The 16,296-nt window shown below is 49.0% G+C and overlaps 1 protein-coding gene across 2 annotated transcripts; it reads left to right on the forward strand.

The window, feature by feature from the left end:
* Positions 1-12,522: 12,522 nt before the first annotated feature.
* SOX1 (SRY-box transcription factor 1) lies at positions 12,523-13,689 on the forward strand. Of its 2 annotated transcripts, XM_054974683.1 has the most exons (2): positions 12,523-13,021; positions 13,058-13,689. In XM_054974683.1, the coding sequence occupies exons 1-2, from the start codon at positions 12,523-12,525 to the stop codon at positions 13,687-13,689; spliced, it is 1,131 nt and encodes a 376-aa protein (XP_054830658.1). The 2 variants fall into 2 exon arrangements, with proteins under 2 accessions (XP_054830658.1, XP_054830656.1); XM_054974681.1 differs by having other exon boundaries at positions 12,523-13,689.
* Positions 13,690-16,296: the final 2,607 nt, after the last annotated feature.

Consider the following 16,296-nt stretch of genomic DNA (forward strand, 5'->3'; position numbering starts at 1 on the left):
GTGTTTGCTACCGGCCAGGAAGGAACTGGAGTGGAATAGAAGCTACTGCGGCTCTTCACCATGTGGGATGGAAAATACCCCCAAAAGATCATCCTCCCAAACAGACAAAATTCAAAATGCTAGGAGTCCATCCCCGTCTTTACTTCTACTGCTATTAATAATGTTCTACAGCTCTTATCTGCGCGCAGCCTACCCTGAGAACCTGATAATGCCAATAGCCACATTTCACTCCGAATTAAAGAAAATAGAATTTTACTCTCTGAAACGGGGTTCCTACTTGTAGATGGCGAGGAGCGTGGCGTTAAACGGAGCGAGTGCATTTCCCTCGGCGGGTGTTAAACTTCCATAAAAACAGCATCTGGAAGATTATTTAGACGTCTCCCGCCTTGTTTGCTGTTTTCCGAAGTCAGCGAAGGATGCGGCTGCAAGGCTTGAAATCGTGTCAAAGTGATGTTTTAATCTCATAGAAAAGTGTATTAAAGGACAAGATGTAATTTATGGGAGATGTTTCGATGAGAAGCGAGATTGGAGTGGCTGATCCTCCGCTCTCCCGTGAACCCGGTGTCATGTGTATATTGAAGCCTGGGTGGTTAATCTAATTTGCAATAACAGGGACTGGCCTGGAAGCGGAGCGACGGGTGCCGGGGGTGGGAGGCGGGTGGGCGAGGGGAGTAGCGCGGAGTTGGGCTCCCTCCTTCGGAGGCTCCTCTTATCAATGCGTCCCGACTGGTATCCGGCTTTGATTGAGGGGTGTGCTTGTTTATTGGGGGGCCGCGAGTGGGGTAGAGAGAGACAAGCGCTTCAGCTCCAGCGAGTACGAGGCACCCCCCCCCCAAATTACCCGTGCCTTTGCTCCCAAAGATCTCCGCACGTCTCAGTCTGGTCACTGTAAATGTTATGAATGATAACAATAACAATGCTAATTAATTGTAAAGTTTAACAAAGTCCTAATTTTAATTTTGGTGCTTCTTCCTGTCGCAAACATTGAATCTCACGAAGAGGCCCCTACAATTGGATTGGGGGGGGGGGCGGTACATGGTGCGCATTATTCCACTCATATCTTCGGGCCTAAAGGTGGGATTTCTTTTTCTTGATCTGTCCGAGTTGTGGAATCGCTGTCTTCTAAAGGGACTGTTGACAGTGGAGGGGGACCCCACGCAGTTGGAAAACAGCCCTACAAACCTACTAGGCGCTTCTGGCGATCTCGTATTATACGTGTATCCCTTTAACAATACAAAGACTCAAAAATTACAACTCTTGAGTAATGTAAAAAAAAAAAAGGTGCATTCAGACTGTTAATTACAGGGGTTTGTGTCAATAGAACTTTATCAATGACCCGTTTAATTCTGCTGTAATTACTGACAAAATAAGACAAGGATGGATCACAATAGAGAATATTTCTCTTTCAAAACAATATTGTGCCGAGAGTCTAGTTAAGGCATAATATAAACAAACAGCTTGGGGAAAAAACTCTTGGTGACGAAGCCCGACTAAAGGCTGCGCTCCAGCCTTCCCGGAGGAGCCAGATTCCAAGACGCCCATTGGAAGGTTCAGGCCACAGGCACGTGCTTCTCCCACCGCTCCCAGTCCCGGCACAGGCTTGAGGACTGGGGAGCCGTCTCTGAGGGACAGGCCGCACCCCGCTCCCCAAGCGCGTCTCTGAGAACAGGGTCCCACGTGGACACTTGGTGATCCCTGCACCAGCGATCTCACTGTGAGTCGAATACCTGTGTGGGCGGACATCGGTTGCATCTAGAGAAGGGAGTGCTAGTCCGCGACAATTAGGCTGGAATAAAATGGAATTAAGTCTTGAAGGGGCCACAAGACTGCTGCACATTGGGAGGGGAGTACAAAACATAGACAGTAAGTTATAAATGCGCCTGACTCGAATGCGCAGCAACAAAAATGCATCGCGGTACTAAAACGTGAGAAATATAAATGGAGGACACTTACAGAAGTCCTCCAAGCCTGGCCAAATGTTTGTTAGAGAACAATCGATTTTATCAACCGAATTAGGAGGGAGGGTATTATATAAAATTACTGATCAACATCAAAACATCTGTGGTATTTGTGAGAGGGCAAAATTAGGGTCTAGAATGGATAAATAATAATTGAAACCATTAGCCAGCATATCTTTTTGTAAAGAAAGTTTTAAAAAAATCTATCTATCTATCTATCTATCTATCTATCTATCTATCTATCTATCTATCTATCTATCTATCTATCTATCTATCTATCTATCTATCTATCTATCTATCTATCTATCTATCTATCTATCTCTGTGCACGGTTTTATAGTTAATTTCAAATAATTACTGAGCTATTTTAGGGATTCATGCCAAGGACGGCTTCTTGGGGCAGAATCACAGCTCGTTACCCTGTTTTTCACATTTGAAAATAAAAAAGAATTCGGGGGTTTGGAGAAGGTCCATGAACCGTTTACATCTCATCTTTAAAATAATGCTGGCAACGCGAATGAAGCGTTCCTTTCCTTTCCTTTTTGACATTCTATTGGTGACTCTCTTCTTCGTATTGTCGCCCGTTCGCCTTCATTTTTCCTTCCTTCTGATGCCCTTCAAGAACAAAACGGCAAATATACTAGGAGGGGGAGAATTTTCGTTGATTTCGGGGGCAGGGGCGCAGGAATGCCAACTTCGCCTCAGCTGCGAGACAAAATCAGTCTGTTTGTCTAGCCATAATGACAAAGCGCCCGGAGAAGCTGCTCTCCAGATCTCCTTGATATGCACGTGGGACTTCATCTCAACCCCAATATGGGGAACAGAAAATTAAAAAAAAATGTTAGTAATTCCCTGGTTCGTGGGGAAGGCGACCACTGGTGTGTGTGTGTGGGTGGGGTGGGGGGGATGAGCTTAGAACAAATGTTATCTTTACAGGTTTATATTTATATTTATAGAAGCAGAGGAGTTAGCCGTGTTTGCGTCTACTCAGAAGCAAACTGATCTCCATATCAGAAGCTACTGTTTGCATCTCCTCCGCCCTTCCCTCTCCACCTATATATCTGACCAGTTTCTTCTTGCCCTCCACGCATCTGACGAAGAGAACTGTGATTCTCGAAAGCTTATGCTACAATAAAGTTGGTTAGTCTTAAAGGTGCTACTGGACTCTTTTTGATTTATATTTATGGGGCTTCAGGGGAGATTGTGGGAGGGGGGAAGATTTAAACCATTTCCTGCGTGAAGTTTTAGCCTTTTTCTCCCCCCCCACCTTTCCATTCATAAACCTGGTGGTAGCTATAGACGCGGCTTGAATATTATTGACTTCTCTTCCCTCAACTGCTCCCTCCGTTAACCCAATTACAGAATTCATCAAGAACTGTGTTGAATTATCTCTTTTCCATACAGTATCAGCATTAGCCTAATTAAAAGCTATAATGTCTGATATAATGATTAAATCGTTAGCTCTGCTGTAGGGAAGCAATATTTTGTTTTCCCTTCAATTAGAAGCTGATTGAGGTTTTTCAGAACAGGTCAGCTGTGAAATTTGAATTATATGTGTGAGCACTGTTCACAGGGGTGAGTCCCTACTCGAAAGCTCCAGAGATTCTCCAAACGCAGAGAGCTGGGAAGCTACACCGAAACACACACACATGCACACACACTATAGTCGCTGCGGGGGAGGGTTAGGATCTCCAGAAAAACCGTCAGGCTTTGTTGGGGGCGCAGAGCAAAGTACTAATTCAACTTTTAAATAAAGGAAAAAGAAAGATCCTCAATTCACAGACGAAGTGATCCCTCCACACTGGAGATGAGGGTAGCAGTTAGCGTTTGGCCTCCTAGGCACAGAGAGAAATTCTTGACTCATCCAAAGGATGCTCCAGGGTGCATTCTGGAAGCGGCTGGGAATGAGCTTGTGGAGTTTTTACACTGGAAGAGATGGTGCACACTGGGAAGAAGTTGAGAAGTGGCGGGAAGTTGCTGCAGAGGGCCGGCGGGACTGGGGCTGGTGGTCGTAGCCGGAGCGGAAAGCAGGGAGCCCTCCTCCCCTGCCCAAGTTACACGGCAGCCGCCAGACGGCGATCGCCGCTTTCGCTGAGGCGCCTGGGCCCACCCTCCGGGTCGGTCCCCCCTGCCTCCTTTCTCTCTGCGCGCTCCCTTCCTCGCAGCTCCGGCAGGGCTTTCCGAAGCGTCGCCCAACTGCACAGCGCCGGCTTCTGGCTGGCCAAGAGAGGGCAGCCCCAGCGGGTCTCGCAGGCGCCGGGAAGAAGCGGAGAGGAGGCCGCCAGGCGCCGAGAGATGCACTTGTAGCCCGCCGCATTGGCAAAGCCAGAACAGGCAGCTGGAGATGGGATTGGGGGGAGGGGGGTCCTCCCTGGATGCTCTTCCTGGCCTCGCAGGAGCTAAGATTTCATGGGCCAGCTCTCATCTCCTAAATCTGCCCGCTCTTCCCCCATAAAACCCACCCACCGCGCCACGTCCCCTTCTTGTTCTGTTTTCTGCCTAGTCCTCCCGTGTGGGTTTGGGAATCTCGCCCTTCCTTAGGAAGGGCAATTAGGGTTGTTAAAAGAAATTCTCTTCCTTTCTCTTTATCCAGTTTCTCTCTGAAATCGAGCAATCGTTTTCTTTTCCGTTTTTTAGGAATCTGGAGACGGTTTCTAACCAATTCCATCTTAATCGAAGAGAGTTTTGAAAAGAGGAGGGGCGGGAAGGGCGTTTCTGCAAAATTTCACAGTTTCACTCTGTAGATGCTCAGGGGCTAGCAACGTTTCCCCAGACCTTCCTATCTTCCTGCTAGAGCACAGCTATGAGGTGTATAACAAAATAATTGCAAGGGCTGAAGTTACAAAAGGGCACCTGGACGTCTCTTTGAAGAGAAAGGAAACAGAATAGAAATCCAGCTCTTAAGGGGGTGGAGGGAGAGACTAAGAGGAATCAATGGCTATTATCTGAGAAGGTGAATTTTGGAGGGGTGGAGGGAATCCCCACCCCACCCCATAACAGCCCTGGGCGTTCATCATCACCCAAGGCTTGGGGCTCTTTTGAATTAATAGGAAACCATCATTGATTCACCAATGTGTGTTCATCCCTTGGCCCCTGCAATCCTCCAGGGTTGATTTCATGTAAGAATGGGTCAGGAGAGGTCAGATACACCAATGACAGAACTTCCACATCACCTTAAGATCAAATGATTTTCAGTTCATGCATCCAATGGTACCAAGTCACCATTGCATATAAAGTCGAAAAAGCACATGAATCGAATTGACCACTAATTCGGAGAGAGCCTCCTACTAGGACCAAACTCCCCTTGGATCCAAAAGAGGGATACTGCTCAGTCTCTCAAGCCTACTTCATATAAACAGCGGTAGCCATTAACCATACTGTCCTAAACAGAATCTATCGACGTTAATGGGCTTAGAAGTGTGTAACCTTTCTTAGGATGGCACAGTGGCTTCTGTGCTCTCTCAGCTGTCTCACAAATGACACCACAAACTATTGTAGTGTGTTTAAATTGTTGTGATCCGCCCTGAGCTCGCCTGGTTGGGGAAGGCGGACTATAAATTTAAGTAAATAAATAAATTGTCCCCTTAAATTCTACAAGTCAAAGCGTTCTTACTTGGAAGCAAATGTACTTACTTCGAACTATACAATTTAGTTCCAGTTAAGCCTGTATAGGATTTGGGCTGTAGAAGACCAGACATTTACAGGTTTACCCCCAAGAAAATCTCTAATTTGATTAATGGCCTGGCCTGACGGCATCTGTGTTAAGGGACCATTGTTTTCGTACATGGAGCTCAATAGATAGTTCCAAAACCACGTGTAACTCGCCTTGTATTTAACAAGCAAAAATTCCCCGGAAAGTTGGCTAGTAACCGATAGAGGGATGGGAGTGCCTTCCTCTTACTGGAACCACTAGGGCTTGTTGAGGAAGGCACATCGGACACAACACAGAGCACCTTCTTTCTAACCATCTCTAGATCTGAAGAGGGCGGGAGGGATCACAACCCCCTCTGCTTCCAGCCTGCTGGAGAAGGCGACAGGAGGCCGGGGCCTGTGAACCCAGTCTGGTACAGTGACACCTGCCGCTCACGAGCGCCCCCTAGCCGGGCCTTTTAAGGACCAAGCAAATTCTTCTGAGACAGGAAGGCACCAATCTCCTCTCTATTTCTGCCAGTCCTTCCGAGGGGCAGGAGCTGTCCAAGCCCCACTTCCGTTAGCTTCGAAAGAAGGCGCGAGTCACCGGATGGTCCGGAACGCCAGCTCCACGGCCCTTCTGTGCTGGAGGACAGGGAGTCCCACTGCATAAGGCGGCTTACACCCAGATACGGGGCAGTGAGCATCGCAACGTCCCAAGCAATTGTCTGGCGCATTGCTACATGGCTAGGGGGAGGGCTCGCCTGAGCCTCTTCTGCTCTGGATTCCCCCCGAGTTTACCAGCCTCCAATGCTCCACAATCTTTTCAGCCTCTTTCCGCCTGGTCACCATTGCCCTCTCTTAGGCGTCTCTGGGTGCTTTTGGAAACATTCTTCCCTTGTTTTTTTTCTCCTGAAGGTGGAGAAGAAGCACTTTATCCCTAGGGCAGGGGGAAAGACTGTAGGTGAGTTAGCGCCAAGGCTTTTCCTCCACTTTTTTTTTTTTTGCCAGTGTAGGAATCTTGGCGCTGGGTTGCCAGTCACCACGTTGCTGCCTGAGTGACACGTGCGATGCAACAACTGTCACTTATCTATCACTTGGCAACAAGACACGCCTGCAGAGCAGGAAGCTCCCGCAGGCCACCATCCGCAACCAGCGCCGCTCGCCTTGGCCCCGGTGTGGCGCAACCCACACCAAGGTGGTCGCTGCCAGCAGTTAGAAAGGGTCGCTGCGCTGGGCGCGCTTGGACGCAAAAGACAAGCCGGACTTTTGAAAGGGAGGGGGAGGTGCTGTGAAGGAACTCAGCCCGGCACAGATGCTGGAAAGAAGACGGGACTGAGTTTCCACAACTCACGCATTAGCTAGATATGCTGGGGGAGGAGGCGTTATTCGACGAGTTACCCAGTTCAGGTGGTGGGAAAGACAGTGCCAAGAAGAGTGGCGTGTATGCCAACTGCACCGTTCCGGAGCACTTGAATTTTCCGGAGAGCAGGCAGCAAATTCGGCCCATCCCTGCCTCCCGGTGCAGGAAACGGACCTCCGGTTTGCCCCTGAAACGGTTCTTTACGGTGCACTTACCCAACCACCCACCCCAACATGGAGTGACTCAGTAAAGTCTCCGCAAAGTCTGCAAACGGTTGGGAACACCCCACTGTCACCTCGCACCTGAACTCTCGGCACCGCTGCAGCGATCCTATGCACATGGATTCAGATGTAGATCGTTGAGAAGTTTGTTTGCCGGGTCTTTTCCAAATAAATGTGCCCCGGTTGCCAATCTTACTTGGAGTCAGGATAAGCTAGAGACAGCGTGACTGGACTAAATCGGGACTGTTCAATATTTATTTATTTTTAAAATATTTATACCCTGTACATCCTACAAAAATAATCAAGGCAGAGCACGTTTTTTTAAAAAAAATGAAACAGCAGTAAACAAACTTCTGCTCAACAAAGAACACCTCATGCCTCATCCCCCCCGCCAGTGTTTAACTGTGGCCTACCTCACAGCCTCGTTGTGAGAAGGAACGAAACTCCCCTCACCAAAGAATAGGAGCATTTTGCTTGTTGAGTTCTACGCCACTGTGTTATGAGAAGGAACAACTGTATAAATGAAATGCACTCTGTTGCTCAGAATCTAACAAGCATATTTACTCGGGAGTGAATCCCAGTCTGCCAAAGCGGCTTACTTTCAAGTAGCTGTGAATGTGATTTGGCACCCTTTGGTAGACTTTATTACTGCAATATTGACTGTCGATATAAGTATGTTTCTACTAGGTAATTTCGGCATCGTTTATGGTGTCCTGTTTTGATTCCTTATGCCTTGTTTCAGCATCGTTTCAGCTCTATATCAAATTTCTGCTTGTTTTCAGATACCTTATTGACTTACACTGTGTAATTCGCCTTGAGTCTCTGTGAGAAAGACGGACTATAAATAAGGCAAATAAACAAACAAACATAGTGGCTTTCACGAGTGTGGTCGATTTTTATGTTACTGCGCCAGAAGTCAGTAGAATGGTTGGTAGATACATCGCCCCCCCCCCCAACTACCTTCTACAAGAGTTAAAATGCAGTTCTTAGCCAATTGCCCAGAGATAACAGTCCCTCTCGGCGCACTCCTGGCAGGGTTAGGCCGTTCTAAGTTCGTTGAAGTCCAGGAGCTTAGAAGCACGTAATTCTATTTCGGCACCGATAGTGAGCAAAATGGAGGTGTAATATAACAAGCGTTTTCTGTATTTAAATGCTATGGTTACATTAGAGTCCAATGCCATGCAATCAGCTGCTTAAGTTCCAGACTACATAAAATAATTCACTCTTTAATTATCTGCTAATATAAACTTAAAATGTAAGTAACAAACACTCACACTCAAGGTTGGTAACAAGGACCTAAACACACATGTATGGAATTGGGTGCTTGGGAGGGAAGCCTTGTTGCCGCCTAACCTTTATCCTGTACCAGTGAACTGTGAAACGCCATTCGGTTCAGTGAACAGGGAGTGAAATGTGTATTTTGAAAGTTCAGTAACCAAAAAGGAACCATAGTCAACCTCGCCTGGATGTCAGTAGAAACATCCAACTGCCCTGAAATTTCCTTTTTTAAAATTGCCTTATTTACAGTTTACCTTGCCTTGGTTCAATTTTTGAGGATCTAAGAAGGAATCCAGACCTCGTTACATTTAAAATGGCCCTATATTGCTTTTGGGTCGCCATCCTGCCTTTGGACCTCTAACTACTTTAAAAGATTCATACTGAAGTTCTGTCCTGGGCTCTGTACCTAGAGGGGTGATCTCTGGAGCTAGGAGCAGAGCCTTTTACGTGGTGGCACTTCAGAATCCCCAAGGAGGCTTGCCTTACAGCTGCAGATGCGGATTTCGGAGTGAAGTTCAAAACGCTACCACCGAGTCTCCCAAGCTTTAGTTCTTCTTTTTAAAGTTTTCCTTAGTCTGATTTGTGGTATACGATCCTATTCAAGGATATAATGCATGGCTGAAAAGGTTTTGCGTCTTTGATTCTTGAATTTGGCTAATATGAACTGGGGTTTTCCCTCTCACTGTCATTTCATAGTTTGTTTTGTTTTGATTTTGTTTTGTTTTGAATTGTTGCTTATATATGTATGTATGTATGTACATACACCGTTAGGAAAGGTAATCCTATTGGAAAGCAAACCAACATTGAGGAGTTAATGGAAAGGGAGGGGGCGCACTTAGCAGCCCCCCCCCAATTCAATGTGGAGACAAATTCTTATTTACTATTGAGACAAATTCATGAGACAGAAAGAAAATCGTGCTGCCACATAGACATGGATGTCCAGGAGAGAAGTCTCCACCTTGGAATCCTAAATTAACTGACCTGCATCAGGTGACCTGCAGCTACAATTAATAGACCTGGCCCCCGTTTTTTTCTGCTGACCCCCTTGCATATAGGTTTGTCTTCTGGCTGTTTCCCGGGGGAAGATGCTGCCACAGAGTTAACCTAGTCAGGCTCCAAGCGGCATCAATATTTGTGGTTGGATTCATGAATAAGAAACTAGGATGTGCGAATAAGGAGCTGGGAACCAACTTCGGCCTTCTTACCATACCACACGCGTGTCTATTTAGTGATGAATCGCATGAAGTGGAGGTGCCAGGGAGCATGCGGCGTGGAGATCACGGGTGGGACTTCTGCGGAAAGCACTGGATGGGAAGGCAGTGCCGTCGAATCGTACCCTGTATTGTGTGTTGACAGTGATTTGGATTAGGAGATGGAGCAGTCTTTTAGAAGGTGCCACAAAGGCGGGCCGCTCCATCACCTTGGTAGTGGCGATATGTTTATAATTCGGCCAGAAGAGTCACTTGGCTGCAATCTTACGCAGCCACACTGAGCTTCTGTCTAAAGTCGCTGTGAGGGGTAGAGCTGCGATCCTAAGATAATATACACCTTGAATCTTATTCTACACTATTTATGAGTAAATCTGTTTCACAGAGTCTCAGTCCAGAAGTTTTTCAAAGTCTGAACATAGTCTGAAACACTGGGGGGTGGGGAGAGGGGTGTAATTCCCCAAGTATCTATACTCGAACCTTCTAGGTGAGACTCTGAAAACCGTCTACTCTGGAGCAGCAGAAATCAGTCGATCCCACTGATATTTCTAACCCCATGTGTGTGACTAGAGAGCTGCATGGCCGCGGCACGTGCCATTCCTTGAAAGTAAACCCCGCTGTTTTTAACCCAATTGACGTCCAAGCTCAAGAAGGGCATGGTCTCCCTTTGACACACAGTGCCAACATCGGCCGTGACGGGGCCTTCAGGAAGTTTTCTACAGTACAAGTCATCTCAAAGGCAGCAAATAAAATACAGGGGAAATACTTCGCTTCCAAATAATTAGTTTGGGTCTAGGGGACTGTCTTACATTGCTTTTTGAAGGAACGCTACATCAGCGTGAAAGAAGTGCAGCCAAGGTGACTCTAACGCGGCGACCCTAAGAACACTTCCCTTGGGAGTAAGCCCTGTTGAATAGGCTTGAGTGGGCTTCTGAGCAGATCCGCTTAGAATCGTAATGTAACACTCGCAACCTAAACAGGCTTGCTTAGAAATTGATGTCACTGGCACATGTTTCCAGTACTTAGGACGCACTCTTAGACATATTTACTAGGGGTGGGGGTGACCCATTGAACTCGGCAGGATTTACTCGGGATCCGGCTCCAGGTATTAAAACCTCTATGATTTAAAGCCCATCATTTCAGATTCCTTTAAACTATAATTTCAGATCCGCTTAACCTACAGCCTACAGCATTTTGGAAAGAACGGCTCCTAAGGCCAACAACAGAATTCAAAGAAGTCAGGGCCGGTAATCCTGAAGCTATAACTTGGAAGTAGGTCTCATTGACTTTAACAGCACCGTCTTACCTTTACGATCGGCGCGGCATTATGATAATTATGACCCCCAGGGGATGCATCTGAAGGAGCATTAAAATGTAGCCTCCCCCGTCCCAGAACCCTCCCTCAAATATGCAAGCGCTGGCACATTCCCAAATTGTATCATTTGACAGGAAGTAAAAAAGGGACGGAAATTTCCCATGAGGAAGGAAAGGGAGAAACGGGGGAAAGATTGTCCAGATCTGGCGAATTCTGCCGCTTGGGAGATGTTGTGCGGTCCCCCAAACAGGTCGCTAACACCGAGTTTCTGCCAGATATTTCCTCCACACAAGCAACAGCGACCTACACGCCGTCCACTGTTCCCGAAGGACGAGAAATCTCTGCGCGTGTGTGCGCGTGAGCATGAGCGTGCGTTCCACCCAGCACCTCGCCTGTGGAAGGGACTAGGAAAGAAGGTTGCTCTTTGTTAGGGCATTAGATTGCCATTAACGCCTCGTCGGAGATTTTTATTTAATGGTGGTCCTGACCCCTTTCCCGGCCCCTCCCCAACGCGCAGCCCCCTCCCTCGCCAGCTCCATAATAGTTTGTACTTCTCACCTCCGGACGTCACTCCTCAGTGCGCCATGCAAATAATCCCCCGCCGGCGCGCTCCCATTGGCCGAGGCGAACTCATTTAATCCCAGTTCGGTGCGCGGCGTATGGCTGCTGGGCTCTTCTCTGGATGTGCCTCTCGGCTGCTCCTCCTTTCCTGATTCCTCGCGGGCGAGAGGAGGGAAACCACAGAGGACAAATTACCGCGCAAGTTCTGCCGCTGCCTGGCCGCGGGCTCTCGGCTTTCCCCCTCCCCTTGCCCCCCCTCAGCCTCGCGACTTTCTTTCTCCCCCCTCCCCCTCCCCCCATTTCCCCCCCGCTCGTCATTTAATTACTTTTTTTGGCGAGGGGTGGAGGTGGCCGAGGGGGAGGGGGATTTCCTGTCTCTTTTCCTCGCTTCGCTCGGGACCGGCGGATGCGAGTCACACACGCTCGCTCCCTCGGCTCTCTCCCTCTCCCTCTCCGTGGAAGTTGGCCGAGAGGGGGGGCGCATTAGATCACTTCGGCAGCCGCGGGAAGGAGGGGAGCGCAGCCGGCGTGCCTGGGCGCGGAGCGCGCGTGTGCCGAAGCGGAGCCCCGAGCCCAGCCTCGAGAGCCGGGCACGCAGTTGCCTCCCACCTCGTCGCCAAAGTGGAGCTGCAGCGAGACTGCCCCCCGCCCGCCTTTCGCGCCTTCTGCCTCAGCACCTGTTTGAGCCGCTCTGGGAAGCCCGCTGGCCGCCAGCCCGAGCGCTCGGCCGAGGGAGAAACTTTTGCCGCCTGAGGAGGCTCCCGCGCGCGCGCTTTCGCCCTGGCGCTCAGCGAGACCTAGCTGCCGGCCCTCGCCGCCCTTCGCCGCCGCCGCCGCCGCGCTGAACTCTGCGCTCCGCCGGGCTCCAGCGCCGCCTCTTTCCCGCTCGGACCGGTCCTCGTCGGCGCTCCCCACCCGGCTCTCTCACCGGCGCCCTCGCTCTATGTTTTGACGCCGTGGAGCCTGGTGGTCCCCCAAAAGCCGCGCGAATGTATAGCATGATGATGGAGACGGACATGCACTCCCCCGGGGGAGCCCCGGTGGCCACCAGCCTGGCGGGCCAGACCGGAGCGGGGGGCGGCGGCGGCGGTGGCGGCGGCGGCCCCAAGGCCAGCCAGGACCGGGTCAAGAGGCCCATGAACGCCTTCATGGTCTGGTCGCGGGGCCAGCGGCGGAAGATGGCCCAGGAGAACCCCAAGATGCACAACTCGGAGATCTCCAAGCGCCTGGGCGCCGAGTGGAAGGTCATGTCCGAGGCCGAGAAGCGCCCCTTCATCGACGAGGCCAAGCGGCTGCGGGCGCTGCACATGAAGGAGCACCCGGATTATAAATACCGGCCGCGGCGCAAGACCAAGACGTTGCTCAAAAAGGACAAGTACTCGCTGGCCGGAGGGCTGCTGGGCGCCGGCGGCCCCGGGGGCGGCCCGCCGGTGCCCATGGGCGTGGGGGTCAGCCCTGCCGGCGTGGGCCAGCGCCTGGAGAGCCCCGGTGGCGGGGGCGGCGGAGGCGGCGGCGGCGGGGGAGGCGGCGGGGGCGGCGGGGGCTACCCGCACATGAACGGCTGGGCCAACGGCGCCTACCCGGGCTCGGTGGCGGCGGCGGCGGCGGCGGCGGCGATGATGCAGGAGGCGCAGCTCGCCTACAGCCAGCACCCCGGCGGCGGGGCGCACCCGCACGCCCACGCGCACCACCCGCACCCGCACAACCCGCAGCCCATGCACCGCTACGACATGGGCGCCCTCCAGTACAGCCCCATCTCCAACTCGCAGGGCTACATGAGCGCCTCGCCCTCGGCCTACGGCGGCATCTCCTACGGCGCCCAGCCCCACCAGAACTCTGCCGCTGCCGCGGCGGCGGCGGCAGCAGCCGCGGCGGCCGCCTCGTCGGGGGCGCTGGGCGCGCTCGGCTCCCTGGTCAAGTCCGAGCCCAGCGTCAGCCCGCCCGTCACCTCGGCGCACTCGCGGGCCCCTTGCCCCGGCGACCTGCGCGAGATGATCAGTATGTACTTGCCTGGCGGCGAAGGAGGGGACCCGGCGGCGGCAGCGGCGGCGGCGGCGGCGGCGGCCGCGGCCCAAAGCCGCCTGCACTCCTTGCCACAACACTACCAGGGCGCCAGCACGGGGGTCAACGGCACGGTGCCCTTGACGCACATCTAGAGGGACCCGCCGGCGCGGCCGCCACCAGACCCTCCCGCGGCGCTCCACCTCTGCCCCACCGTGCCCGCCACCCTTCCTTTGTACAGAGCAGAACCACCGACCGACCGACCGACCGAAGGAGAAAAGTTTCTTTGCGGGGGGGGGGGGGAGGCTTGTAAGGACAGTTCCAATAACAAAAGTGCAGAATATTGAGGACCAGAGCTAGAGAAGGCAACGGATTATCCTCCCCCCCCCACCCCTAAGGACTAGTTTCTGAAACTAGTGGGGGATTACCCCCCTTGTTGACTCTCCGTTTTAGACGGGCAGTCTGTGTTTTAAGTGAAATTTTTTGTACAGTATTTATCACTCACCCAGGAGGCACATAGCATTTTATTTGCTGGGGGAAGGGGACAGAGAGAAAGATAGAGCAAATGACTATAATTATTAAGAAGACAAAGATCTAGGCGATGCCAACTTTTTTTCTTTTCTTTTTTGCCGCACAGAAGCATTAACTTGGTCACCGCTTCTTGTGGAAACTTTCAATTAATTGCCTAAGAGAAACAAAGATAATGGGGCAGCCTGCTCGTTTATTACACACGTACCAAGGAAGTAAATCCAAAACCGAGCTTCAACTTTTTTTGTAGTTCTTATAAGGAGGGGTTGATTTGGGGCGGGGGCGTTTTTTGTTTTATTTATAAAACTTTTTTGCGAGCAACCACAATATTCTGGATTTTGTAAATGTCTGCATTTTTCTCTTTTGTTAACTTTTTTGTATTTTTTCTTGTAAATGCATTGTGGAATAATTTTAATTCATTTTAGGCGTTGCAAGGGAATTAAAAATGTGTACATAGTTTACTAAAAAAAGCATTTCAGCTAAAAAGGAAAACAAATAAAAATCTAAAGTTGAGTTCGATTCTGAGTTAAATCAATTTCAAAGTGAAACTGGAACCAGTCAGTCCAAATGTACTAATTCATGGCATGCCTTAAAACTAGAGATTGGAAATTGATTATATGTATAAATATAACATGCAACATTAATTATATTGAGGGGGAAATCCCGACTTTGGTTTAGAATCCTCACAGTTTCTATGAAGGAGAAAAGAAAAAAAATGAAGGGAAGGAAGTTTTTTTTAAAAAAACAAACAAATAAATATATATATATATATCGTGTAGTTTTGAGATATTATTTTAATATCTGTTGAGTATTGTTAAGGAAGGCGACCTATTAAAACACTTTCCATAGCGTTTATTGTTCATTTTTGTTTATTTATGGAACCTCAAGTGAGTTTCTAGCTTACTAAGTTTTCTGTCTTCAGGCGGCACAGGAGTTTTAAATAGGGCTCGATAATACTCCCTTCTTTTTCCTTGAGAATGAAGTTAGATCAAAAAGCTTCACCATCACTAGGTTTGCCATGTTTAGGAGAGCTACAACAATTAAGATGACGAATAATAATTGGATTTAAATATAACAGAAACGTGGGATATTCTCTTTCTTGATAGAGCCTTCCTGGTTGTTATTCTAAAATAACACATCTCTTCTTTAGGATATCCTAAGTTCTGTAAAGCTTTGAAATTTGAAAGTCTCTCTCTGCCTTGCCTAATTATGAAAGTAGAAACTGGTATGAAACTTCATTTAATGGTCGGGGGGGGGAGTTAAGTTGCGTTTTAAAAATATGTTTTAGCATGGTTATTTAATTGCTGTGTGTGTGGAGGGCGGGCCGAGATATGGCATGGAAAACAACAGTTGGGGTAAATCAATGATTATTTTCTCCTCTATTAATTTCTTCATGTCACCTGGGAGCAATTCTCGAAGTCATTTATCCTGGTGTAACCGTTAAATTCTTTTCAAATCTGTGGGAAGCCTCCAGATAACTTCAGAGTAGAATTGTCGGGGATACTCCTGTATCTCTGTCCTAGACACATTATAAAGCCAGTCTATTTTATGGGATCTTATTCCCAAGTAATGTGTTCAGGTCTGTAAAAACAGCAGATTTGGAAACTATTTTAGAAACTGTTTTATTGTATTACTTAATCGAACCACCTTAAGTCTCTCATATCCATTTGAATTACTCATTCTTGCAAGTGGTTGCAGACTTTAATTATAAGAAATGTCTACTGCTTTCTATCAAAGTAATAAAAAGTCTTTCCCTTCTCCTCACCTCTTCTTTTTTTTTGAGCCTTGGTAAAGTACCCTTTTTTGTGACTATCTAGGCCCCAGCAGCTGGTTCTGCCTCATTCAGTGAAGGAGTGCACGGCTTCCCAGATTTGGTCTCTAAATCCGATTCTGTCCCAAAGGAACTTGTTTTTTTGAAGCAACCCAATTGATGTTGGATTTGTGCACATTTTTTTTCAATCATTAGCAGGTTTTTTTACAAAAAGGAAAAAAGCAAGCAACTCTAAAAATATACTAATTGTTTGATGCACTGTTGAATACATATGTGGGCGCAGTGTATTGATGACAAGTCGTAAATAAATTCAAAATATCCTTGGTGCTCTCCCCTTAATTCTCTCCTTATTTGGTTCCCGATTTGGGGAAAATGGAAGAAACCTCCAAGAATGTATGAAAGTGACACGCATTTTAATTCATAGGAATAAAGCAACTCGTTTCCCTAGGAGGGTTTTAATGTG

Source organism: Eublepharis macularius, chromosome 3 (assembly GCF_028583425.1).
Source record: "Eublepharis macularius isolate TG4126 chromosome 3, MPM_Emac_v1.0, whole genome shotgun sequence".
Taxonomy (NCBI): Eukaryota; Metazoa; Chordata; class Lepidosauria; order Squamata; family Eublepharidae; genus Eublepharis; species Eublepharis macularius.

Coding starts and splice junctions, on each gene's coding strand:
- SOX1 (XM_054974681.1), top strand. CDS start 12,523: ATGTATAGCATGATGATGGAGACGGACATGCACTCCCCCGGGGGAGCC.